Source organism: Chiloscyllium punctatum, chromosome 34 (genome assembly GCF_047496795.1).
Source record: "Chiloscyllium punctatum isolate Juve2018m chromosome 34, sChiPun1.3, whole genome shotgun sequence".
Lineage (NCBI taxonomy): Eukaryota > Metazoa > Chordata > Chondrichthyes > Orectolobiformes > Hemiscylliidae > Chiloscyllium > Chiloscyllium punctatum.
The window spans coordinates 53,484,506-53,510,367 of NC_092772.1; the positions used below are offsets into that span (position 1 = coordinate 53,484,506).

General features: G+C 55.3%; 1 protein-coding gene across 2 annotated transcripts; it reads left to right on the forward strand.

Annotated features, from left to right (window-relative positions):
* Window positions 1-3,338: 3,338 nt before the first annotated feature.
* LOC140458855 (mitochondrial import receptor subunit TOM40 homolog) lies at window positions 3,339-24,932 on the forward strand. 2 transcript variants are annotated; one of them, XM_072553547.1, is made up of 9 exons: window positions 3,346-3,740; window positions 7,040-7,107; window positions 8,273-8,365; window positions 9,030-9,131; window positions 10,243-10,348; window positions 13,626-13,748; window positions 17,871-17,947; window positions 19,511-19,613; window positions 22,995-24,932. In XM_072553547.1, the coding sequence occupies exons 1-9, from the start codon at window positions 3,506-3,508 to the stop codon at window positions 23,132-23,134; spliced, it is 1,047 nt and encodes a 348-aa protein (XP_072409648.1). In that variant the 5' UTR covers window positions 3,346-3,505; the 3' UTR covers window positions 23,135-24,932. The 2 variants fall into 2 exon arrangements, with proteins under 2 accessions (XP_072409649.1, XP_072409648.1); XM_072553548.1 differs by lacking the exon at window positions 17,871-17,947 and having other exon boundaries at window positions 3,339-3,740.
* The last annotated feature ends 930 nt before the right edge of the window (window positions 24,933-25,862 follow it).

Below are 25,862 nucleotides of genomic sequence, written 5' to 3' on the forward strand. Positions count from 1 at the left end.
CATACCTCCCGTCCCGAAGGACCGAGAGGGTCTGGAATCTGCGCTGCGACTCCCTGCTGCCGTTGATGTTGAGGCTGGCTATAGTCGTGTCCATGTCGGAAGCGTTGTGCTACCACCACCGGTACAGTTAAAAACCAATTACTGGGAGGATGAGGGAGGGGCACACGAGTCCCTCGCCCTCACCAGGAATGCCCCCAGGATGTTCCTGACTCACTTTCGCTCATTGATGTCGAGCCCAGGTGCCTGGCGAGCAGCGTGGGCCGACCAATAAACTCTCTCAAAAGAGCTCCAGCGGTTGAGCGCCAGTTGGACTCTATCCCGGCGACCCCGAGTTTCCTCGACAAATTCCCGGAGTTCCTCGAGGGGGATGAGGGGGAGACCTGTGGGGGGCACCTGGGACTCAAAAATGTCGCTGCAGACAGAGTCCGCGTCGTCCCCGGTGTCCGCCACCGATCCCGATCCCTCCTCCGGGAGGTCGCCGACCCCTCCCCCACCGAGAGGATGGGGGCTGGTCCGGCGCCACCAACCGGCCTCGAACCCCCGGCGACACCACCCCCAGGGTCACCGGCAGTACCTTCCTCGGTGCACCCCGTCCCGGAACGCCCCGAGTTCGGGTTGTCGGGCGGCGGAGGCTCGGGGCCCCGCTCCTCTCCCGACACCGGGAGGCCTGGCTCCTCGGGGAAAAAGTCATCCCCCAGGACCAAGGCCCCCGGAAAAACAGTCTGGGAGAGAGGAGCGAGGATAACACCTTCCTCCCCTCCGCCGCTCGGCGACCCAGTAAAGGGTCCTCTGTTGTCGCCTGTACCGCGGCCCTCGTTGTTGTTAAAGTCCTCCCCAGGGGCCAGAGGAGTCCAGGTAGCAGGAAGCCCTGCCGTCGCCCCTGGGGGTTCTGGTAGGTTGGGTCGCGGTGCGGGAAAGGAATGTAATCTAAACTGAATAAGGTTTGGATGGGATTGGAAGGCTGGATTTATATGGATAGGCTGAAATGTAGGAGATTGAGGTGACCTTATAGAGTTTTATAAAATCATGAGGGGTATAGGTAAGGTGAATGGCAGGTGTCTTTTCTGTAAGGTGGGGCGTTTCATGGCTACGGAACCTATTTTAAGGTGACAGTAGAAATATTTTAAAAAGACATGGGAACCAATTTTTTTTTTTACAGAAAGTGGTTTGTGTATGAACTTCTAGAGGAAGTGGTGGATACAGGTATAGTTAGAATGTTTAAAACATACATAGGTAAGCAGATGAATAGGAAATGTTGGGTGGATATAGGCCAAGAGCAGACAGGTAGGACTTGTTTAATTTGGGATTCTGGTCGGCACACACTGGTTGGGCTGAAGGGTGTGTTTCCATCTGCATGAGTCTATGTGTCACTAACTCCTCTGGAGGAGAAACATCAGCCAGCTTGCTCCATCACCACTTGGTAGACAGACAGGAGGCTGGGAGAACACAGCAAGCCAGGCAGCATCAGGAGGGACAGGGAGGAGGCTGGGGGAACACAGCAAGGCAGGCAGCATCAGGAGGGACAGGCAGGAGGCTGGAGGAACACAGCAAGGCAGGCAGCATCAGGAGGGACAGGCAGGAGGCTGGGAGAACACAGCAAGGCAGGCAGCATCAGGAGGGACAGGCAGGAGGCTGGGAGAACACAGCAAGGCAGGCAGCATCAGGAGGGACAGGCAGGAGGCTGGAGGAACACAGCAAGGCAGGCAGCATCAGGAGGGACAGGCAGGAGGCTGGGAGAACACAGCAAGCCAGGCAGTGTCTGGAGGGAAGGCAGGAGGCTGGGGGAACACAGCAAGGCAGGCAGCATCAGGAGGTGGAGAAGTTGACAATTCCGGTGAAACCCTTTTTCTACCGCTTGATGCATTCAAGGCAGTAGTGCAGACCCATGGACAGCACAGCACTCCAGCACCGCTTCCATTGCGCTGGAGCTGCCTTCGGTCTGCCTGAGGAAAAAGGTGTTTGAGGACAACAACATCAGATCTAACACCAAGATCATGCTTTACAGCGCCCTTCGAAATGGGATGTGGACGGTCTTCAGCAGACACTTCAAGACACAAAACGGTACCACCAATGCTGCCAGTGTAAGATCCTGTGAATTGGGAAAAAAGATGTACTAACACCAATGTCCTCAAACAGGCCAACATCGAGACACTGACCACCCTTGATCAGCTATGACGAATTGGACACATCATCTGCATGACCAACACAAAACTGCCCAAATGGGTGCTCTACTCCCAGCTCCAAAATGGCAGTAGCACTGACCCTCTGACAGTGCGGCGCTCCCTCAGCGCTCACCCTCCGACAGTGCGGCGCTCCCTCAGCGCTCACCCTCCGACAGTGCCGCGCTCCCTCAGCGCTCACCCTCCGACACTGCAGCGCTCCCTCAGTCCTGACCCTCGGACAGTGCGGCACTCCCTCAGTCCTGACCCTCGGACAGTGCGGCACTCCCTCAGTCCTGACCCTCTGACAGTGCGGCGCTCCCTCAGCGCTCACCCTCCGACAGTGCCGCGCTCCCTCAGCGCTGTTTCTCGGACAGTGCCCACTCCCTCAGCACTAACCCTCCGACAGTGCCCACTCCTTTATGAGTGAACCTCCCTCAGCAGTGGTCTCTCTCCACATTGCCCCTCCCTCACTGCTGAATCCCCTTCAGGGCTGCCCCTTGTTCATCCTGCGGTGGTGCAGCAGGGTCGTTCCAGTGCGCAACACTCAGCACAATTTCTGACAGTGCAAAGCATTTGGAGAAAGGGAACGCAGGGACCCCCTTCCAGAGAGAGACCATCAGACCCTAGACCTCCAATTGCTGTGACAGATCTGAGCTGAACAGGCTGGAAGGGATGAGGGGGTCAGGAAGTAGTCCTTTTGCCCCCTTCCCCACCCACACATCAGTGTGTTTTACAAGGGCGGGCTCCACCCTGATCTTTCCCCATTCATTCACACATGTCCGCCTCCTGACCTTCAGGAGCACGTGGAAGACAGCTTCCCCACACTTCCGGGGTGCCCCGGGGCCTGCCGGGGAGGGGAGGCTACAGCGCCGGACCAATCCGCTCCACCCGCCGCCCTATTAGTATGACAGGCGGCCGCGCGGGCCAATCCGCGGCGGGCCGCCCGTCCAATCGGGTGCAAGGGTGCGCCCGGGATGGGCGGGAGCGCATCCGCATCGGGGAGAGGGGCGCATGCGCGCGCGCGCGCGCTGCCGTCCAACTCTGCTGGCGGCCTTTGACGGACAGGCCGCCCGCGCCAATAGCGTGGCGGCGGCGTGACGTCGGCGGGCGAGCGGGGCCAATGGGAGGTGGGGAGCGGGCAGCGAGTTAGGTTGCAGCACGGCGGCGCCTGCTCTGGAGAGGGGGAGGGCGAAAAAAAAAGAGGGGGGTTTCCGTGTCCCGGGAGGTCGGGAACACGTTGTAGAGGCCGGGGGTGAGAGTCGGACCCCCCCCGCCCACCTGTCTGCGTTAGTAGATCCCCCTCCCCCCGCCCCCCCCCCCCCCCCCACACACACACACGGACCATGGGGAACGTGCTGGCGGCCGCTTCCCCGGGGCCCACCGCCGCCCCCGTCCCCGTCCCCGCACCCGGGCCCAGCGTCAGGCCCGGCGGCTTCACCGTGCCCCCGGGCTTCACCGTGCCGCCGGTACCGCCCGGACCCGAGCAGCAGCAGCGAGGGGCGGCCGGGCCTGGAGCCCAGGCCGAGGGCAAACTGCCCAACCCGGGCACCTTCGAGGAATGTCACCGCAAGTGCAAAGGTCAGGCGGCAACGGGGGAGGGGACAATCTGGGGGGGGGGGGTAATGGGGGAGGGTCTGGGGGGGGTAATGGGGGAGGGTCTGGGGGGGGGGGCAACGGGGGAGGGGACAATCTGGGGGGGGGGTAATTGGGGAGGGTCTGGAGAGAGGGGGGTAATCGGGGGGAGGGAGTATTTGGGGGTGATGGATGATACTTGGAGAAGAAGGTGTTTAGGGGAGAAAAGGGTTAATGGGGTAAGTGAGTTGTGAGGGGGGTGTGGTAGAGGGGGGTAATTGGGGAGGGTGGACGGTAATTGGGGAGGGTTACAGTTACAGTAATTGGAGATAGTGGACGGTTACGGTAGAGCGGGTAATTGGGGAAGGTGCATGGTAATTGGGGAGGGTTACAGTAGAGGGGGGTAGTTGGGAAGGGTCAATGGTGATGGGGGTAATTGGCAAGGGTGGATGGTTGCGGTAGAGAGGGTAATTGGGGATGGCTGATGGTTGTGGTGGGGGGGTAATGGGGGGAGGGTGGGTGCGGTTGAGGGGGCTAATTGGAGAGGGTGGGCAGTAGAGAGAGGTAATTGGGGAGGGTGGACAGTTGTGGTAGAGGATGGTAATTGGGGAGGGTGGACGGTTACGGTAAAGGGAGTAATTGGGGAGGGTGGACGGTTACGGTAAAGGGAGTAATTGGGGAGGGTGGACGGTTACGGTAAAGGGAGTAATTGGGGAGGGTGGACGGTTACGGTAAGGGGGTTAATTGGGGAGGGTGGACGGTTACGGTAAGGGGGTTAATTGGGGAGGGTGGACGGTTACGGTAAGGGGGTTAATTGGGGAGGGTGGACGGTTACGGTAAGGGGGTTAATTGGGGAGGGTGGACGGTTACGGTAAGGGGGTTAATTGGGGAGGGTGGACGGTTACGGTAAGGGGGAGGGTGGCCGGTAATGGGGGGGGGTGGACGGTAATGGGGAGTTGGGTAATGGGGTAGGCGGTAATTGGGGAGAGTGGACGGTAATGGGGGAGGGGGGTAATTGGGGAGGGTGGGCGGATGCAGTAGTGGGGGTAATTGGGGATGGTGGACGGTAATTGGGGAGGGTTACATTAGAGGGGGTAATTGGGGGAGGTGGATGGTTACGGTAAAGAGGGTAATTGGGGAGGGTGGACGGTTGTGGTCGGGGGGTAATTGGGGAAGGTGGACGGTTGTGGTCGGGGGTTAATTGGGGAGGGTGGACGTGTGCGGTAGAGGGAAGTAAATGGTGAGGCTGGACGGTTGCGGTAGAGGGGGGTAATTGGGGAGTGTGGACGGTTGCGGAAGGGGGGTAATTGGGGAGGGTGGACGGTTGTGGCGGAGGGGGGCAGTGGGGGAGGGTGGACGGTTGTGGCGGAGGGGGGCAGTGGGGGAGGGTAGACGGTTGTGGTGGGGGGGGTGGACGGTTGTGGCGGGGGGGGGCAGTGGGGGAGGGTGGACGGTTGTGGCGGGGGGGGCAGTGGGGGAGGGTGGACGGTTGTGGCGGAGGGGGCAATGGGGAAGGGTGGACGGTTGTGGCGGGGGGGCAGTGGGGGAGGGTGGACGGTTGTGGCGGAGGGGGTAATGGGGGGAGGGTGGACGGTTGTGGCGGAGGGGGTAATGGGGGGAGGGTGGACGGTTGTGGCGGAGGGGTTAATGGGGGAGGGTGGACGGTTGTGGTAGCGGGGGGTGGACGGTTGTGGCGGGGGGGGGCAGTGGGGGAGGGTGGACGGTTGTGGCGGGGGGGGCAGTGGGGGAGGGTGGACGGTTGTGGCGGAGGGGGCAATGGGGAAGGGTGGACGGTTGTGGCGGGGGGGCAGTGGGGGAGGGTGGACGGTTGTGGCGGAGGGGGTAATGGGGGGAGGGTGGACGGTTGTGGCGAGGGGGTAATGGGGGGAGGGTGGACGGTTGTGGCGAGGGGGTAATGGGGGGAGGGTGGACGGTTGTGGCGGAGGGGGTAATGGGGGAGGGTGGACGGTTGTGGTAGCGGGGGGTAATGGGGGAGGGTGGACGGTTGTGGCGGTGGGGGTAATGGGGGAGGGTGGACGGTTGTGGTAGAGGGGGGTCGTGGTGCAAGTTGGAGTGGTCATTGGAGAGAGGCGTGTGGGGAACAGAATGCCTGATGGAAAGGAGGGTTAATGGGGAGGTGGGGCGTCTGGGTGGGCGAGTGGGCGGCGGTGGGGCTTCTGGGCGGGCGAGTGGGCGGCGGTGGGGCGTCTGGGCGGGGGTAGGGTGGAGCCAAGGTGTCTGGGATGGAGCGAAGGGGAGGTGGGGCATCTGGGTGGGCGCAGGGGTGGATCGGGCTGTGGTGTGGAGAATGTGGGGGAATATATCTGGTTTTGGGGGTGTCTGATGGACTTGTTGGAGGGGATGTGGGGATTAACAGACAGGAGGTTGGGATGGGAGTGTGGGGGAATTGATGGAACGCGATACTAGGATATGGTGGGTGGAAATTCACCAATCCAGGGAGGAGGCTGTGGAGGAATTTGCGGACTGGAGTGTGGGTGGGAGAGGGGCAATTGCTGGTGTTGAGATTGAAAGACCAGGAGTTGGCGGGGAGGTTATGCTGGTGGGGACAGGTATGGAACTGGATAACACCTGGGTACAGTACTGGTGGAGGCAATGGTCCAGTGCTTTTGTCACTGCACTGTTAATCCAGAGACCCACATTATTTTCTAGGGGCTGTGTTTTGAATCCTGCCATTGCAGGATAATGGAATTTGACTTCAATAATAAGCTGGATTTGAAGAATAGGTGTCCGTGAATCTGTTCTTGTTTGTCAGAAAAACCCCTCTGGCTCACTAAATGCCCTTCAGGGAAGGAACCTGGCCTCTGGCCAATTAGGGCCAGGGAATAAATTTTGGCCTGGCCAGTAAAGCCCAGGTCCCATGAATGAATTTACAAAAAATAATTCTGTGACTTTCTCCGGGCTGTACAATCATTCTCCATCCCCTACAATGCTCCACATCTGTGTAGCATCGTCTTCTGACAGTTGCGAGTATCCGAAATATCTTCCCTGCTCCAATTCGAGCTGATCTCTCATCCCTTGATTTCCATCACTGACATCTGTACCTTCAACTGCCTGGGCCTTGCGCTCTGGGATTAGCTCCTTTAAACTCCTTACCACCTTCCCTGTCCTCCATTCGGAGTTTCAGCTACCTGTTCCCAACTCGTGTTTCTCAGTTAAATGTTAGTTAAACGCTATTGTGAACATTTCTGCATGAGTGGAAAGGTATTCGCGGAAACATTCTATAAACAATCGTCCTTCTTAATGACAAGGTTTGTTTTCATTTTTGTCTCTCTCTCTCTCCCCAGAACTTTTCCCTATTCAGATGGAAGGAGTGAAACTCATTGTAAACAAAGGTCTCAGCAATCACTTCCAGGTCAGTCAAGTACATCCCTGTCTTTAGTCTGCACAGTCTGGCATTGACTGAATTTGCAGAGCAGCTTTCTGAGAAGATGCAGCGAAACTAGATAATACTTGCAGAGTCATAAAGAGCGGGACAAAACCAGTCGGTATATTGTGGCTCCTCGAAATACCTGTTTCGTTAGTCCCTGCAGCACTGTAAATTTCCTCTTTTTCCCCCCCCCCCCCTTCCTCCTCCCCCTTCCTCCTCCCACTTCCCCCCCCCCCCCCCCCCCCCCCCTCCCCTCCCCTCCACCTCCACCTCATTCCATAAATAACCGCTTCAGGCAAGTGAGTGATACAAGAATGTTTCAGGGTCAGATGACCTGTGACTACCTCTTGGTGTGTTGTCTGTACTGTACAAATCACAGTAGCTAATTTATTCACCGAGTCTCCGTCTGCTCTAGTGGGGTAACCAGCTCTGCTTAGATTGGTATTTGGATTAGTGCTGCTGGAAGAGCACAGCGGTTCAGGCAGCATCCAAGTAGCTTCGAAATCGACGTTTCGGGCAAAAGCCCATCATTAGGAATAAAGACAGTGAGCATGCTTCAGGCTCACTGCCTTTATTCCTGATGAAGGACTTTGGCCCGAACCGTCGATTTCGCTGCTCCTTGGATGCTGCCTGAACTGCTGTGCTCTTCCAGCAGCACTAATCCAGAATCTGGTTTCCAGCATCTGCTGTCATTGTTTTTACCTCAGATTGGTATTTGTTGAGTAATCAAAATTGGCCAAGACACAGGGTGACATCCCATGCCTTTCATCAAAGTTGTGGCAGTAGATCTGTTAATAATCATCTGAGAGGGAACGCAGGACCTGGACTTAATTATTTACCCCAAACGAGCTGACGGTGCGGCGCTCCCTCGGCACTGACCCTCTGACGGTGCGGCGCTCCCTCAGCACTGACCCTCTGACGGTGCGGCACTCCCTCGGCACTGAGCTTAGTGTTTGCTCCTGAAACCTGAGGATGGGTGGGGTTGGAAGAGCTGTGGGGGTCATGTGTGTGCGTGAAAATTGTAACACAGCCACCTGTCCACATAAAGACCATGTGGCTGTTAAGAGGGTGATTAATATTGCCTGGTGTTGCCTGCAGTTAACGTTCTTGGCTTTAGTTAGTGTGAACATTGCTGTCTCTGCTACCACAGGTGAATCACACCGTGTCACTCAGCACGTTAGGAGAATCCAGCTACCACTTTGGGGCAACTTACGTTGGCACGAAGCAGCTCAGTCCCACTGAGGTAAGAGCCACTCTCCCTGAACGGAGAACAGCAGGTCGTCACACACTGGGTTTCGTATCTGAGCCCAATCACTCAACTTGGCTGGCTGCTGTCTATAATACCAGATATCTGGGAGGGAGTTACGGATGGGAATCTAATCGAGGGATTTGGGGTGGTCCATATACAGAATAACAGATACTCTGGAGGGAGTTACAGATTGGAATCTAATGGAGGGGTTCAGGGTGGGTTATATATAGAATAACAGATACCTGGGATGGGGTTACAGACAGGAATCTAATCAAGGGATTCACGTTGGGTTATATATAGATAATACATACTGGGGGAAAGTTACAGACTGGATTCTAATTGAGAGGTTCAGAGTGAGTTGTGTACAGGATAACAGGTACCCAGGAGTGACTTACAGACTGGAATCTAATCGATGGGGTGGTTTACATACAGAATAACAGATACCTGGGAGGGAGTTATAGACTGGAATCTAATCAAGGGGTTCAGGATGGGTTATATATAGAATAATACGTACCTGGGAAGCAGTTACAGGCGGGAATCTAATCGAGGGGGTCGGAGTGGTTTTTTGTGGAATAACTGATACCCCGGGAGGGAGTGACACACTGGAGGACCTTGTGGCAGTGTCCTGAAACGAGCTGTAATGTGTATATTGTTGCAGGCCTTTCCAGTTCTTGTCGGCGACATGGATAACACAGGCAGCCTGAATGCACAACTCATTCACCTACTAACAGACAGAGTGCGGTCAAAAATGGTGTTACAGGTGAGCACACTGAGACCACACCTCAGCACCTCTGATTGACGTGACACTGGGTTGATTTGGGAGTTAGACTGGATCAGTGGGGACATTTCCAAACAGAGTGTCACTGAGATAGTCTGAACTCATCATTGTGACTGTCAGTAGCAACCAGCCATAAAATCTCTACAGTGTGGGAGCAGGCCCTTCAGGGGCCCACACTGACCCTCCGAAGAGTAACCCAACCAGACCCATTCCCTTACTATCCTACATTTACCCCTGACTAATGCCCCTAACCTGCACATCCCTGGGCACTATGGCACAATTTCCCATGGCCAATCCACCCTAACCTGCACATCCCTGGGCACTATGGGACAATTTAGCATGGCCAATCCACCCTAACCTGCACATCCCCGGACACTATGGGACAATTTCCCATGGCCAATCCACCCTAACCTGCACATCCCTGGGCACCCTAACCTGCACATCCCTGGGCACTATGGCACAATTTCCCATGGCCAATCCACCCTAACCAGCACATCCCTGGACACTATGGGACAATTTCCCATGGCCAATCCACCCTAACCTGCACATCCCTGGGCACTATGGCACAATTTCCCATGGCCAATCCACCCTAACCTGCACATCCCTGGGCACTATGGGACAATTTCCGATGGCCAATCCACCCTAACCTGCACATCCCTGGACACTATGGGACAATTTCCCATGGCCAATCCACCCTAACCTGCGCATCCCTGGGCACTATGGGACAATTAGCATGGCCAATCCACCCTAACCTGCATATCTTTGGACTGTGGGAGGAAACAGGAGCAGCCAGAGGAAACCCACACAGACACGGGGAGAATGTGCAAACTCCACACAGAAAGTTGCCAGAGGCTAGAATTGAACCTGTGTCCCTGACACTGTGAGGCAGCAGTGCTAACCACTGAGCCACTGGAGTTATTTGTGCACAGTGTCGAGCAGGGCTGAGATTTCATTCAATATCTACCCTTGTGCTGTCTCTGTCCTGGGAGTATTTGATTGGGGCCAGTGTAGAGGCAGTTTTACATTGTTTTAAGTGTAGAGGAGACTTTGTTCTCTGACTAACATCATGTTGTTTCTTGTCCTTCTCTCACAGACACAGCAGTCAAAGTTTGTGAACTGGCAGGTGGACTCAGAGTATCGAGGAAACGATTACACAGCAACGCTGACGCTGGGAAACCCTGACATTCTCATCGGATCAGGTATGGAGATATTCCTATTCTGGGAGCAACACCACCCAGACATGGACACGAAAAGGGGAACCAGGAATCAGCCCCTTGACCTTGTTCCATTCACTGTTGTGAATCTGAGCCCCAGCCCTGCAGTTTAGCTGCACAACCCTTCACCAACTTCATTGAATGGCAAACGAACAAGCTTGATTTTTACAGGCCCAGCAGCTGTTTGAGTGTGGGGGGGGGATCCAGACTACCACCTCCAGTGAAAGACCGATCCACACCAGTACTGTACCCCAGTGTTATACAGGGACAGACCCGTCCCCACCAGTACTGTACCCCAGTGTTATACAGGGACAGACCCGTCCCCACCAGTACTGTACCCCAGTGTTATACAGCGACAGACCCATCCTCACCAGTACTGTACCCCAGTGTTATACAGGGACAGACCTGTCCCCACCAGTACTGTACCCCAGTGTTATACAGTGACAGACCTGTCCCCACCAGTACTGTACCCCAGTATTATATGCTGACAGACCTGTCCCCACCATTACTGTACCCCAGTGTTATACAGTGACAGACCTGTCCCCACCAGTACTGTACCCCAGTGTTATACAGTGACAGACCTGTCCCCACCAGTACTGTACCCCAGTGTTATACAGCGACAGACCTGTCCCCACCAGTACTGTACCCCAGTATTATACGCTGACAGACCTGTCCCCACCAGTACTGTACCCCAGTGTTATACAGTGACAGACCTGTCCCCACCAGTACTGTACCCCAGTGTTATACGCTGACAGACCTGTCCCCACCAGTACTGTACCCCAGTGTTATACAGTGACAGACCTGTCCCCACCAGTACTGTACCCCAGTATTATACGCTGACAGACCTGTCCCCACCAGTACTGTACCCCAGTGTTATACAGCGACAGACCTGTCCCCACCAGTACTGCACCCCAGTATTATATGCTGACAGACCTGTCCCCACCAGTACTGTGCCCCAGTGTTATACAGTGACAGACCCGTCCCCACCAGTACTGTACCCCAGTGTTATACAGTGACAGACCTGTCCCCACCAGTACTGTACCCCAGTGTTATACGCTGACAGACCTGTCCCCACCAGTACTGTACCCCAGTGTTATACAGTGACAGACCTGTCCCCACCAGTACTGTACCCCAGTATTATACGCTGACAGACCTGTCCCCACCAGTACTGTATCCCAGTGTTATACAGCGACAGACCTGTCCCCACCAGTACTGCACCCCAGTATTATATGCTGACAGACCTGTCCCCACCAGTACTGTACCCCAGTGATATACAGTGACAGACCCGTCCTCACCAGTACTGTACCCCAGTATTATATGCTGACAGACCTGTCTCCACCTGTCCTGTATCCCAGTGTTATACAGTGACAGACCTGTCCTCACCAGTACTGTACCCCAGTGTTATACAGTGACAGACCTGTCCCCACCAGTACTGTACCCCAGTGTTATACAGTGACAGACCCGTCCTCACCAGTACTGTACCCCAGTGTTATACAGCGACAGACCTGTCCCCACCAGTACTGTACCCCAGTGTTATACAGCGACAGACCTGTCCCCACCAGTACTGTACCCCAGTGTTATACAGTGACAGACCCGTCCTCACCAGTACTGTACCCCAGTGTTATACAGCGACAGACCTGTCCCCACCAGTACTGTACCCCAGTGTTATACAGTGACAGACCCGTCCTCACCAGTACTGTACCCCAGTGTTATACAGCGACAGACCTGTCCCCACCAGTACTGTACCCCAGTGTTATACAGTGACAGACCTGTCCCCACCAGTACTGTACCCCAGTGTTATACAGCGACAGACCCGTCCTCACCAGTACTGTACCCCAGTGTTATACAGTGACAGACCCGTCCCCACCAGTACTGTACCCCAGTGTTACACAGGGACAGACCTGTCCCCACCAGTACTGTACCCCAGTGTTATACGCTGACAGACCTGTCCCCACCAGTACTGTACCCCAGTGTTATACAGTGACAGACCTGTCCCCACCAGTACTATACCCCAGTGTTATACAGTGACAGACCTGTCCCCACCAGTACTGTACCCCAGTGTTATACAGTGACAGACCCGTCCCCACCAGTACTGTACCCCAGTGTTACACAGGGACAGACCTGTCCCCACCAGTACTGTACCCCAGTATTATATGCTGACAGACCTGTCCCCACCAGTACTGTACCCCAGTATTATATGCTGACAGACCTGTCCCCACCAGTACTGTACCCCAGTGTTATACAGTGACAGACCCGTCCCCACCAGTACTGTACCCCAGTGTTATACAGTGACAGACCTGTCCCCACCAGTACTGTACCCCAGTGTTATACAGTGACAGACCTGTCCCCACCAGTACTGTACCCCAGTGTTATACAGCGACAGACCTGTCCCCACCAGTACTGTACCCCAGTGTTATACAGTGACAGACCTGTCCTCACCAGTATTGTACCCCAGTGTTATACAGTGACAGACCCGTCCCCACCAGTACTGTACCCCAGTGTTATACAGTGACAGACCTGTCCCCACCAGTACTGTACCCCAGTGTTATACAGTGACAGACCTGTCCCCACCAGTACTGTACCCCAGTGTTACACAGGGACAGACCTGTCCCCACCAGTACTGTACCCGAGTGTTATACAGTGACAGACCCGTCCCCACCAGTACTGTACCCCAGTGTTATACAGCGACAGACCTGTCCCCACCAGTACTGTACCCCAGTGTTATACAGTGACAGACCTGTCCCCACCAGTACTGTACCCCAGTGTTATACAGTGACAGACCTGTCCCCACCAGTACTGTACCCCAGTGTTATACAGTGACAGACCCGTCCCCACCAGTACTATACCCCAGTGTTATACAGTGACAGACCTGTCCCCACCAGTACTGTACCCCAGTGTTATACAGTGACAGACCTGTCCCCACCAGTACTGTACCCCAGTGTTATACAGTGACAGACCCTTCCCCACCAGTACTATACCCCAGTGTTATACAGTGACAGACCTGTCCCCACCAGTACTATACCCCAGTGTTATACAGTGACAGACCTGTCCCCACCAGTACTGTACCCCAGTGTTATACAGTGACAGACCTGTCCCCACCAGTATTGTACCCCAGTGTTATACAGTGACAGACCTGTCCCCACCAGTATTGTACCCCAGTGTTATACAAGCCCCCGGTGTAATTGGTGTCAGCCATCTAACTATGTCGGAGTGTGCTTGTGGTTTGGTTGGGAATATGACCTTACCCCATTTCGGTTTGCAGGAATCATCGTGGCTCACTATCTACAGAGTATCACGCCGAGCCTGGCTCTGGGCGGGGAACTTGTCTATCACCGGCGACCAGGAGAGGAAGGTGCAGTCATGTCTGTCGCTGGCAGGTATACAGGTGAGTTAGCCAGCCGCTATTGTCTGGGCCGTGTGTGGGACGGTGACAGGATGGGGCTTGAAGGGGCTGCTGGGAGATGGAGGGGCCCCTTGGATTTATTTTTAAAATTTCTCTTCCTGCTGGAATATCTAATTAATCTTGTGCTTCGACGCCTGATTGGTCGCTGCAGGGTTAAGGATAAATAATTCTTCCTATTTTCTCATTTCCACTGTTGAGTAAATAGGCTAGATCTCAGCTGAAGGTATGGCAGGGCAGCTTGGTCATGTGGAATATCTGTCTGGGGCATGTTCTGAGCACCACATGTGACCTCACCCAGTATGCCCACAGGATCTGGAGAACTGTCAGCTCTGCGTTTCTGAGCTCGGGCAGGTGGTGACGTCTCTGTGGTTGCACCTGGAACACTCCGTGACCTGGGTGTCCATTATCGGGGAGTGAGGCGTACAGGCAGAAGGGAACTGGGAGACCACTCGCGATGCTGGTGTGGTGGGGCTGAATGGCCGTCTCATACCTTGAAACATCTCCGGTTGTGATCTGTAGCTACTTTCTGGTTGATTTAGAAAGTTTCGGCGATGTTCCTACACACCTCTGGAGCTGGTGTGGCTCGGACCTGGGGCTTCTGGGCTCAGAGCTAATACTGCACCGATACAGCACTGAAGAGTTGAGGGCTACCTGAGACATTGGCCAGGGTGGGGACTGAACCCATGACCATGGTGTTATTGGCACCAGGCTGTCGGTGTTATTGGCACCAGGCTGTCGCCGTTGGAGCGATTCGGCCTGCTCGTGTTGGAGATCACAGCAGGTTAGGCAATGTTCCACGGAGAGAATGCAAGCTAACGTTTGAATCAAGGTGACTGTTTATCAGAGCCATCTAGCCGAGTCATCTCAACTTGAACCATTGGCTCGCGCTCTCTCTCTCCCCCTATGGATGCTGTCTGACCCGCTGTGATCTCCAGCATTTGTTGATTTCCCATCCTCTTCAAATTAGATTCCCTACAGTATGGAATCGGTCCACACTGACCCTCCGAAGAGCAACCCACCCAGACTCATTTGCCTACCCTGTATTTACCCTTGATTAATGCATCTAACACTATGGGACAATTTAGCATGGCCAATTCACCTAACCTGCTGCCCCTTAGATTCCCTAAAGTATGCAAACAGGCCCTTCGGCCCAACAAGTCCATACCACCCAGACCCATTTCCCTCTGACTCATGCACCTAACACTATGGGCACTTTCCCATGGCCAGTCCACCCTTTGGACTGTGGGAGGAAACTGGAGCACCTGTAGGAAACCGACACAGACACAGGGCAAATGTCCAAACTCCACACAGACAGTCACCTGAGGCTGGAATTGAACCTGGGACCCTGGTGCTGTGAGGCAGCAGTGCTAACCACTGAGCCACTGTGCCACCCTATTCCCATGTTTGCAGTAATTTGCTCCTCCCCGTGATTCTGTCTGTCTCACACCAGCATGAAGTGGACCGCCTGAGAGATTTTTAAACTATCAAAAACTCCGCTGTGCTGTTGGGGGCAGGGGTGTAATTTTATTCCCATGAATGATACCTGGCACAGAGAGGGTTTAGATTCTGAGGAAACGCCACACATTCTGCGCTTCACCCAGAGGATTGTGAATCTGTGGAATTCCTTGCCCAGGGAAGTAGTTGACTCTACATCAGTAAACGTTTTTAAAGCTAAGGTAGATTTTATTGAACAGTAAAGTGATTAAGTGATGCGGTGAGAGGGCAGATGAGTGGATCTGAGGCCACGCAAAGATCAGCCACGATCTTATTGAATGGTCAGGGCAGGTTTGAAGGGCCGAATGGTCTACTGCTCCTAGTTCTAACGTTGGTCTCTGTCTCTCAAGATGAGATGGTTACGGGGTGACCTAATGCGGGAATTAAAGACCGTTCAAGGATTTGGGAGGGTTAGATGGGGAGGGATGGTTTGCTCAGGGGTATTGGGGAGGGGGGGGGGGGGGTGCACATGTACTCCCTTCAAATTCAGACTTGTCCTTTTTCACTCCCACACAGTGTGCTACTCCTGCTCAAAACCCATTCTTGAGGCTGAGCATCAGTGGGGATTGCTGTCCGTTTGTCGGGTTAAGGGATTTATAACGAAGGGGGAAGGTTTAAGGCAGATGTACAAGGGAAGGTGTACTATCCAGCGGGTGAGAAGGGCCTGGAAGGTGCTGCCAAGGGGAGGTGGGAGAAGCAAATACAGTAACAATGTCATAGGTTGCATTTAAACAGATCAGTGAACAGGAGGAATATGGGCCACGTGCAGGCAGGTGGGATTACTTCAGAGTGGCATCATGGCCAGCACAGACAGGATGGGCCAAAGGGCCTGTCCCTGTTCTGTAGTGTGGTCTATGCAGACCAATCATGATCTGGAGCATTGGAGGCTGAGAGGTGACCTGATAGAGGTTTATAAAATCACGAGGAGCATGGATAGGATAAATAAACGAGATCTTTTCCCTGGGGTGGGGGAGTCCAGAACTAGAGGGGCATAGGTTTAGGATGAGAGGGGAAAGGGGCAATGTTTTCACACAGAGGGTGGTACGTGTATGGAATGAGCTGCCAGAGGAAGTGGTGGAGGCTGATACAATTACAGCATTTAAGAGGCATTTGGATGGGTATATGAATAGGAAGGGTTTGGAGGGATATGGGCCGGGTGCTGGCATGTGGGACTAGATTGGATTGGGATATCTGGGTCAGCATGGACGGGTTGGGCCGAAGGGTCTGTTTTTGTGCTGTACACCTGTATGATGGGGCTGAATGGCCTCCCCCGTCACTGTAATTCCCAGTGTGGGCCACAAGGTGGTGGTGCTGCTCCACCCTTGAGTCTGTCTTCATTTGAAATTGGGCTGAGCACTGTTCTGGTTCCTGAATACAGCCTTCGTTAAACGTAGTGAGTCGGATATTTACCAGGTTTCCAAACCCCCTCCCCACTCAAGGTCAGGAAAGAGGATCGTGTTGTGGGAACACAGCCTGTGGCACTCCCTCTCGTCACCAGCTTCATGGAGGTTGAGGGAGCAGTTGCTGTCCAGTTGGACATGTCCAATGGTAACACACGAGCCTCACCCCGATGGTTACAGAGATAGGGAGGGGCTGGAGGGGGGGGTTACAGAGATAGGGAGGGGCTGGAGGGGGGGGTTACAGAGATAGGGAGGGGCTGGAGGGGGGGTTACAGAGATAGGGAGGGGCTGGAGGGGGGGGTTACAGAGATAGGGAGGGGCTGGAGGGGGGGGTTACAGAGATAGGGAGGGGCTGGAGGGGGGGGTTACAGAGATAGGGAGGGGCTGGAGGGGGGGGGTTACAGAGATAGGGAGGGGCTGGAGGGGAGGGGTTACAGAGATAGGGAGGGGCTGGAGGGGGGGGTTACAGAGATAGGGAGGGGCTGGAGGGGGGGGTTACAGAGATAGGGAGGGGCTGGAGGGGAGGGGTTACAGAGATAGGGAGGGGGTGTCGGGGCTGGAGGGGGAGGAACAGAGGTGGGGAGGGGCTGTTGGAAGGGTGTTTAAAACCAGAAGGAGAATTCTGAATTGTCAGTGTTACTGAGCAGTGAGCAAGTGTGTGGGACGTGGTGTGTGAAAGGACCGAGGAGCTGGAAACACCTCGTTGTTTCCAGCATGTGTGCAGGCCATTCAGCCCCTCTCGTCTGTGTCGGGTGTACGTAGAGTATGCCAGTCAGTGCTGTTTTGCTGCTGGCTCTACCCACAACCCGACATGTGCATTTCCCTTGACCAAGCATCTGTCTGAAATTGTTCATCATTTGCACTGTCACCTCCCTCTGGCAGCGGAATCCAACTCTGTAAACGCGTGCTGCATAAGAGAAAGGTAGTGTCTTACACACCCCCTCCCTCACCCAGTAATGGCTCCATGTGCTCAGTCTGAGTCCCTGTGCTCCCTGTCCCTTTGGGGATGGTGGCTCGGCAGCTGTGAGTGTGTCTGTAGTGGCTGTGTGGATAGGGTGAGGGGTGCAGGGAGGGTGTGTCCGGGTAGGGTGGAGAGACTGTCTGTCCTTTTGCTGATGGTGAAGAGTTGTTTGTAATTCCTGCTGCAGTCAGTAATGTTACTGTGAGAGTACTTGAACTCTGATCTTTCTGCTCACTCACTCTCTCCCAGGCAGTAATTGGATAGGAACCCTCACGCTCAGTCAGGCCGGGGCACATGCTACATACTATCACAAAGCCAACGACCAGGTAGATCTGCTTCAGCCCCCATCCCAGTTCTGTCAGCATTTATCTCGCTTACTCCCTCACCATTTTCCTCCCTTTCTCTCTCCCTTTCTAATCCTGCCCCTCTGATGAGGCTCTCGCATTCACTGTATCCCCCTACCCAATTTCCGTGTCGCTGTGTCTCACGCTCTCTCTCTCTGGCTGCTGTGTGTGTGACACGCGCTCTCTCCGGCTGGCTGCGCGTCTCGCGCCCGCGCGCGCTCTCTCCGGCTGGTCTCGCGCCCGCGCGCGCTCTCTCCGGCTGGCTGCGCGTCTCGCGCCCGCGCGCGCTCTCTCCGGCTGGTCTCGCGCCCGCGCTCTCTCCGGCTGGTCTCGCGCCCGCGCGCGCTCTCTCCGGCTGGTCTCGCGCCCGCGCTCTCTCCGGCTGGCTGCGCGTCTCGCGCCCGCGCTCTCTCTGGCTGGCTGTGCATCTCGCGCCCGCGCTCTCTCCGGCTGGCTGCGCGTCTCGCGCCCGCGCGCGCTCTCTCCGGCTGGTCTCGCGCCCGCGCTCTCTCCGGCTGGTCTCGCGCCCGCGCGCGCTCTCTCCGGCTGGTCTCGCGCCCGCGCTCTCTCCGGCTGGTCTCGCGCCCGCGCTCTCTCCGGCTGGTCTCGCGCCCGCGCGCGCTCTCTCCGGCTGGTCTCGCGCCCACGCGCGCTCTCTCCGGCTGGCTGTGCGTCTCGCGCCCGCGCTCTCTCCGGCTGGTCTCGCGCCCGCGCGCGCTCTCTCCAGCTGGCTGCGCGTCTCGCGCCCGCGCTCTCTCCGGCTGGTCTCGCGCCCGCGCGCGCTCTCTCCGGCTGGCTGCGCATCTCGCGCCCGCGCGCGCTCTCTCCGGCTGGCTGCCCATCTCGCGCCCGCCCGCGCTCTCTCCGGCTGGCTGCGCATCTCGCGCCCGCCCGCGCTCTCTCCGGCTGGCTGCGCGTCTCGCGCCCGCCCGCGCTCTCTCCGGCTGGCTGCGCGTCTCGCGCCCGCCCGCGCTCTCTCCGGCTGGCTGCGCGTCTCGCGCCCGCCCGCGCTCTCTCCGGCTGGCTGCGCGTCTCGCGCCCGCCCGCGCTCTCTCCGGCTGGCTGCACGTCTCCCGCCCGCGCTCTCTCCGGCTGGCTGTGCATCTCGCGCCCGCCCGCGCTCTCTCCGGCTGGCTGTGCATCTCGCGCCCGCGCGCGCTCTCTCCGGCTGGCTGTGCGTCTCGCGCCCGCTCTCTCCGGCTGGCTGTGCATCTCGCGCCCGCTCTCTCCGGCTGGCTGTGCATCTCGCGCCCGCACTCTCTCCGGCTGGCCGCGCGTCTCGCGCCCGCGCGCGCTCTCTCCGGCTGGCTGTGCATCTCGCGCCCGCGCGCGCTCTCTCCGGCTGGCTGTGCATCTCGCGCCCGCGCGCGCTCTCTCCGGCTGGCTGTGCGTCTCGCGCCCGCTCTCTCCGGCTGGCTGTGCATCTCGCGCCCGCACTCTCTCCGGCTGGCCGCGCGTCTCGCACCCGCGCGCGCGCTCTCTCCAGCTGGCTGATTCTCTCCAGCTGACCTCCTGTTTGTTTTATCCCCCCTCCCCACCCGACAGTTACAGGTAGGTGTGGAACTGGAAGCGAGCTTGCGAATGCAGGACACCAGTGTGACGTTTGGGTATCAGCTGGACCTGCCCAAAGCGAACCTGCTGTTTAAAGGTCAGTATTCCCGTCCCTTACCCACTCCTTGTGCTCTGTCACTAGGACATGTAGGCCCCCCCCCAGCTCTGCGACTGCAGGAGTGTCGCTGTGGATTTAATCCCTGTGTCATGATCCGTGGGTGGGGGGTTGCTTTCCCTCAGGATTTCTCCCCAGCTGCTGCACCCCCCTCCTGGGCCCCACCTCCCCCACTGACAGCATCAGCCCAGAGCTGAGGCTGTAGGATCCCTGGTGGAAGCATTGCCAACAAATCAGTGCCTTCCCTTTGTTCAGTCAAGTGGGTTTCTGCTTGGCTGGGGATGGGGTAGGAGTGTGCCAGAGGAAGAGAGTGATCCAATTAAAACATTTAACATCAAGATATGAACAGGAAAGGTTTAGAGGCGGCACGGTGGCTCAGTGATTAGCACTGATGCCTCCCAGCTCCAGGGACCCAGGTTTGATTCCAGCTTCTGGTGACTGTCCGTGTGCAGATTTCACATTCTCCCCGTGTCTGCGTGGGGTTCCCCCGGGTGCTCCGGCTTCCTCCCAGAGTCCAAAGATGTGCAGCTTAGGGTGGATTGGCCATGCTATAAAGTGTCCCATAGTGCCCAAGGATGTGTAAGTTTGGTGCATGAGTCAGGGGTGAATGTAGAGTAATGAGGAATGGGTTTGGGTGGATTACTGTTAGTGGGTTGGCATGGAGTTGTTGGGCCGAAGGACCTGTTTCCACACTTCAGGGATTCTATGATATGGGCCAAGTGCTGGCAAATGGGACTAGATTAGGTTAGGAAATCTGGTCAGCATGGACGGGGTAGATCGAAGGGTCTGTCTCCGTGCTGTATGACCCTAACTGTGCCCTATTTTGAACCATTGGCGCGTCAAGAAGGAACGGGAGGCGGGATTTACTGCAACAGTCCGCCGTTTAGTTCATGTGGAGAGAGACGAGCATCGTTCCCCTTGTAGCAGGGAAAGGTTCAGGAAGAGATCGAATGGGGGCTTTTGGAATCACTGCAGGGTTTTAACCGAGTCGATGGAGGGGGAGGGGGGGGGACACAGTTCCCCAGGGCAGGAGGGTCAGTCACCAGAGGGACACAGGTTGGAGAGAATCTTTCATATAAATTCATTGGATGTGGGTGTTACTGGCTGATTCCTCCAGGGGGCAGGAAAGAGTCAGTCACGTAGCTGTGGGTCTGGACAGATAAAGATGGCAGATTTCCAAAAAAGCGCAGTGAACCCGATGAGTTTCGATGTGATTTATTATTGCCGCGTGTACCGAGATACGGTGAAAAGTATTGTTTTGTATGCAGTCCGTACGTCAGGGTAATGGAAGAGAATGCAGAATGTAGTGTTACAGCTACAGAGTGGGTGCAGAGAGAGAGAGAGATCAGCTCTGTGTGAGAGGGTCCTTCAGCAGTCTGATAGCAGCGAGGAAAAGGCTGTTCTCACAACAATCCAGTCTTTGTGTGGTCACCAGTTTTTTTTTCAGATTCCTATCGAATTGAAAAGCCATGAGCTGCAGTGTTGAGATTTGAACCTGTGTCCCTAGCACGGGTTCGGGAGTTACTGTTCCCATGCTCATACCAATACCTTCCACTGCCTTTTCCTCCGTCCGCCAAAGGCTCAGAATCTATATCGTTCGCTGACACGCCGAGTTTTTGTTGTGAACTGTGAAACTGGTTCCCTGAAAGAGAGAGGATCCAACAGGAACTTCCAAACAAGAGGAGAGGGGGGCTATTGGAAAAGCAGTTAGTCCGAGAGGTCTCCAGCATGGAAACATTCGCCTGACTTGCCCATACCACCCAATTTTCACGATTCACCCTTGGGGGGTGGGGGGAAGAGATGCACGGGCCTGCGAGAGGGCGAGTGAGGGAGGAGGAAGAATTGGGCAGGTTGTGATTGGCGGAACTAACTGGGGGCTGTTATTTTTTAATGGGGTGGGATGGGTTTGTGTGAGCCATGTGTTCACCTGAGTGCAGGGTACATTCTCCTCAGCAGGGGAACTCCATTTCCCCTATGTCCCCAGGGAGCGGGTGAGCTGGCTTAGACTCCTGTTAGTATTGGGTGGGAGCTTTCTGTGTACAAACTGGCTGCCTGTTTCCCACAGTGCAACAGCGACTACTTCTTTATTAAAGAGGAAAGAAACTTATTTTTATATAGAATGTGTTGAGGGCCTTACAGCCAGTGTCCACATGAGATGCCATAGAAATGCAGGTATTCCCTTCCATGGTGACCTGGAGGTGAGGTGGGACTAGTTCAGAGTGTGTCCATGCAGACTACAGCTGAAAATGTGTTGCTGGAAAAGCGCAGGAGGTCAGGCAGCATCCAAGGAACAGGAGAATCGACGTCGATTCTCCTGTTCCTTGGATGCTGCCTGACCTCCTGCGCTTTTCCAGCAACACATTTTCAGCTCTGATCTCCAACATCTGCAGTCCTCACTTTCTCCATGCAGACTACAGCCAACTGTTGTAAGTTAGCTCACTGAGCTGGTAGGTTCGTTCTCAGACGTTTCGTCACTGTGCTCGGTAGCATCATCAGTGAGCCTCTGGTGAAGCACTGGTGTTATTGTCCCGCTTTGTATTTGGGTTTCTTGGGGGTCTGTTACAGTGGGAGATATAATTTTCGGTTCTTTTTCTCAGAGGCTGGTAAATGGGATCCAAGTCAATGTGTTTGTTGATAGAATTCTGGTTGGAATGTGTTGCTTCTCGGAATTCTCATGCGTGTCTCTTGTTTTTCCAGCCCTAGGGTGGACATGTCCCAGTTGAACTAGTGTTATTTGTCTCTGTATAAGGATACTAATGTCTTTTGGTGGTTAGTTGTTGTCCGTGTATCCTGGTGGCTAGTTTTCTGTCTGATGTAGTGTTTGTTGCAGTCCTTGCAGGGTATTTTGTAAATACCATTTGGGGTGGCGCGGTGGCTCAGTGGTTAGCACTGCTGCCTCACAGCACCAGGGTCCCAGGTTCAATTCCACCTTCGGGCGACTGTGTGGAGTTTGCGCATTCTCCCGTGTCTGTATGGGATTCCTCCGGGTGCTCCGGTTTCCACCCACAGTCCAAAGATGTGCTGGTCAGGATGGATTGGCTATGCTAAATTGCCTGTAGTGTTAGGTGCATTAGTTAGGTGCATTAGTCAGAGGGAAACGGGTCTGGGTGGGTTACTCTTTGGAGGGTTGGTGTGGGCTTGTTGGGCCGAAGGGCCTGTTTCCACACTGTAGGGCATCTAAACTAATCTAATGTAATTTGTTTTAGCACAGCCTGGATGGAGGGGGAGAGACACAGAGAAAGGTTGTTGTAGATTATGTATCAGAGACTGTGACTCAGTGAAGCGGTGACAGGCTGGAGTTCAGGGTGAACTGTCAAAGGGTCACAAACGCACCGTGATGGACTTCTCCGATTCACTCCACAGGGTCAGTAGACAGCAACTGGGTGGTTGGAGCGACGTTGGAAAAGAAGCTGGTGCCACTACCCCTGACCTTAGCGATGGGAGCCTTCCTGAACCACAGGAAGAACAAGTTCCAGTGTGGCTTCGGCCTGACGATTGGCTAATCGCAGTCGGGGAAAGGTCTCCCGCAGCCAGCAGAGGAAAGCAGTTGGTTTTTTTTCATTTTTACTGGAATGTACAGAGACCGTCGAACCTGGGGCCATTCACTGATGGTACAGCACACCGCTCCGGGACAGGGAGGGGGCCGGGGTGATGGGGGAGAGGGGGGGCAGAGAGGGGGTGTGGGAGATGGGTGATGAAAGCAGCGCAGCTCACAACCTCCCTCCCCCACCTCCCCCATCCCCTTTCTCTCCACAGGGGTGGGGTAGTCTGTGTTCGATCGCTCTGGTTGGCGTTCACTCAACTCGAGAACAATGTCGAGGGAGATGGTTTGCTCCAAGTGAGCGTTCCCCACTCCCCCTCCGTTTCCCCTCCTAGCCGTTCCCTCACCCACATCTCCCGCTCGACCCCGTCCAGCTCCTATCAACATCGGGCACCTCTTTCCTCAGATGTTTTTGAAATCGTCGTCATGTGAGTTTCCCTTCTTGCATGCTCTCCCTCCCATGCTTGTCCACCCTCTTTCCACCTCCCCCCCCCACCCCCCTTACTGTCTCCCCCTGGGCTGTGATCTCACTGCAGCGTGAGTGTGGCCTTGGGGGTGAGTTCAGTTTGAGAGACAGTCTGTGTGGCGGCACCGCGATCTGAAGCCACTGTCAAAATAGGTGTCAATTTTCTTTTCGGAAACTCGCTCGTCCTTAAAAGACGCAAGCTTTTCCTCAGGCAGAATCTTAAAAATGTTTCATATGAAGGAGGGGCTTTCTTGTTGTAGGTGAGACTGGCAGCACCAGCATCTATCGCCCCATCCCTAGTTGCCCTTTGAGGAGGTGACGGTGAGCTGCCTCGTTCACCCTCTCGTCGTCAGTGTGGTGATGTGGTCGTGGTGGGGCTCCTCCTCGGGGAAAAGTGGGGGTGTTTTGGCTACAGCGCAGCATTGAGTGACATCCGAACCTCACGTTTTCTTTCATTCCATTAACACTTGGACTTGCAGAGAGGGCTCACTCAATACCTCCTGCTGCTTCGCTATTCACTTTTCTTTCCAGATGGTTACATGATAGTGCTGGTGGGGTAGGAGATCCAGAATTAATCTCCCTCTCCCTCCCCCTCCCTCCAAATCTGTCACCAACCCCCTCCCCCAGCAGACTTTTGACGTGGGGAGTTATTGCAGTGTTAGCCCCTCACCATCCCACTGGCGGATGCGATGTGTCTTGGGTTGGGTGGTAAATGGATTGGAGTGAAGGTATCTTCCTTCTCTTATTGGATTTGATCGCCTCCACCCCCCCCCCCCCACCCAACCTCCCCACCACCACCCAGGGGTGGGCTGCCATTGGAGTTGGACAACTCCAGCCACCCAAAGGTGCCCCGGGCACTGCCAATCCTCAGCCCCCTGCCACTTAGTCTTAATGCCCATGAACCCTGGTGGGGGGGGAGATGGTCCATTTGACTCAGTAATGGCTGTGTGCCCCTCCTCTGCTTCCCCCACCTTGTTACTCCCACGGCCTCTGATCTTGTCTGCACTGATGGTGAGGGATTGCAGGAGGTCGAAGTTTGTCCACCCCCGCTCCCAGAGCTGGTTTACTTTAGTCAAACATACGGTTGCCATGGCTTGCTCAGCTCATTCCGAACTCAATCGGAACCCCCTCAGTAATGAGGCTGTAAACCTCGGGAAGAGATGTACAGAGTGTTTGATACTGTAAGCGAATGGACACTGCGTGTAAATCATGTTTGATAACTTAAAACACACAGTTTTTTTTGCAAATGATGTTTCATGTTGTACTTTGTCAATAAATGACATGGGCAAGTCTCCGTCTCTCTCTCTCCCTCTCTCTCTCGTTTTCTCTCGCTCTCGTTTTTTCGCTCTTGTCTGCCCTCGCCCGCTCTCTCTCTCATAGTCACAGTGTTATATTCACACCACGCGTTGTACATATCAGAGCACCTGAGTGTTAGTCCCCTGAATCTGACAAGTTTTATTGTTTTCCCCTGAACCCCAGCTCCTTAGGACCAAGATATCAGACTGGAAGCAACTTGACCCCCACAATGGGACTGGTCAGCAGGCTGTCTTGATGACTAGGGAGAAACTGCAGAAGCTCCTGAAAGGGGAACGGGTCACATCTGTTACAACAAACATCTTGTGGTTTGAATAGAAACAATACTCATCGAAATTCACTTCCTTCTTGAAGGTTGGTGACCTGACTTCTCAGAAGCTTCAGTCTGCATTAAGGTGCTGTCATTGCCAGTGACAATACTGAGTTCTCTCTTCAAACCATCTCAGACGCCCTCAATGCACACACAAAACGTAATGACCACAGAATCCAATATCCGCGTGCACCTCTATACCACCCAACACCATCTCAGTAAAGTCTCTGGTGCATTCTTCAATGAAGAACATTTTAAGCAAGAGTTGTAGTTCAATGAGTCCTCAGAGGTTGTGACCCTCCGACAGTGCGGCACTCCCTCAGCACTGACCGTCCGACAGGGTGGCGCTCCCTCAGCGCTGACCCTCCGATGGCCTCGCGCTCCCTCAGTACTGACCCTCCGACGGCCCGGCGCTCCCTCAACATTGACCCTCCCGATGGTGCGGCACTCCCTCAGAGCTGACTCTTCGACAGTTTCAGACCTGAGCTTTTCCAGGAAGTCATGGATGAGGCTGTGTCTGACGCCGTGGGAGTCTTCAGTTTAGTCAATAGCAAGTGATGTAGTGTTCCAACTCCCCCTCTAACCATTGATTGGAACCCA

Bases quoted from the DNA above. Each gene is read 5' to 3' on its own strand.
- LOC140458855 (XM_072553547.1), top strand. From the start codon at position 3,506: ATGGGGAACGTGCTGGCGGCCGCTTCCCCGGGGCCCACCGCCGCCCCC. The intron at 3,741-7,039 runs GTCAGGCGGCAA...CTCTCTCCCCAG, and splicing joins ATGTCACCGCAAGTGCAAAG to AACTTTTCCCTATTCAGATG. The intron at 8,366-9,029 runs GTAAGAGCCACT...ATATTGTTGCAG, and splicing joins AGCAGCTCAGTCCCACTGAG to GCCTTTCCAGTTCTTGTCGG.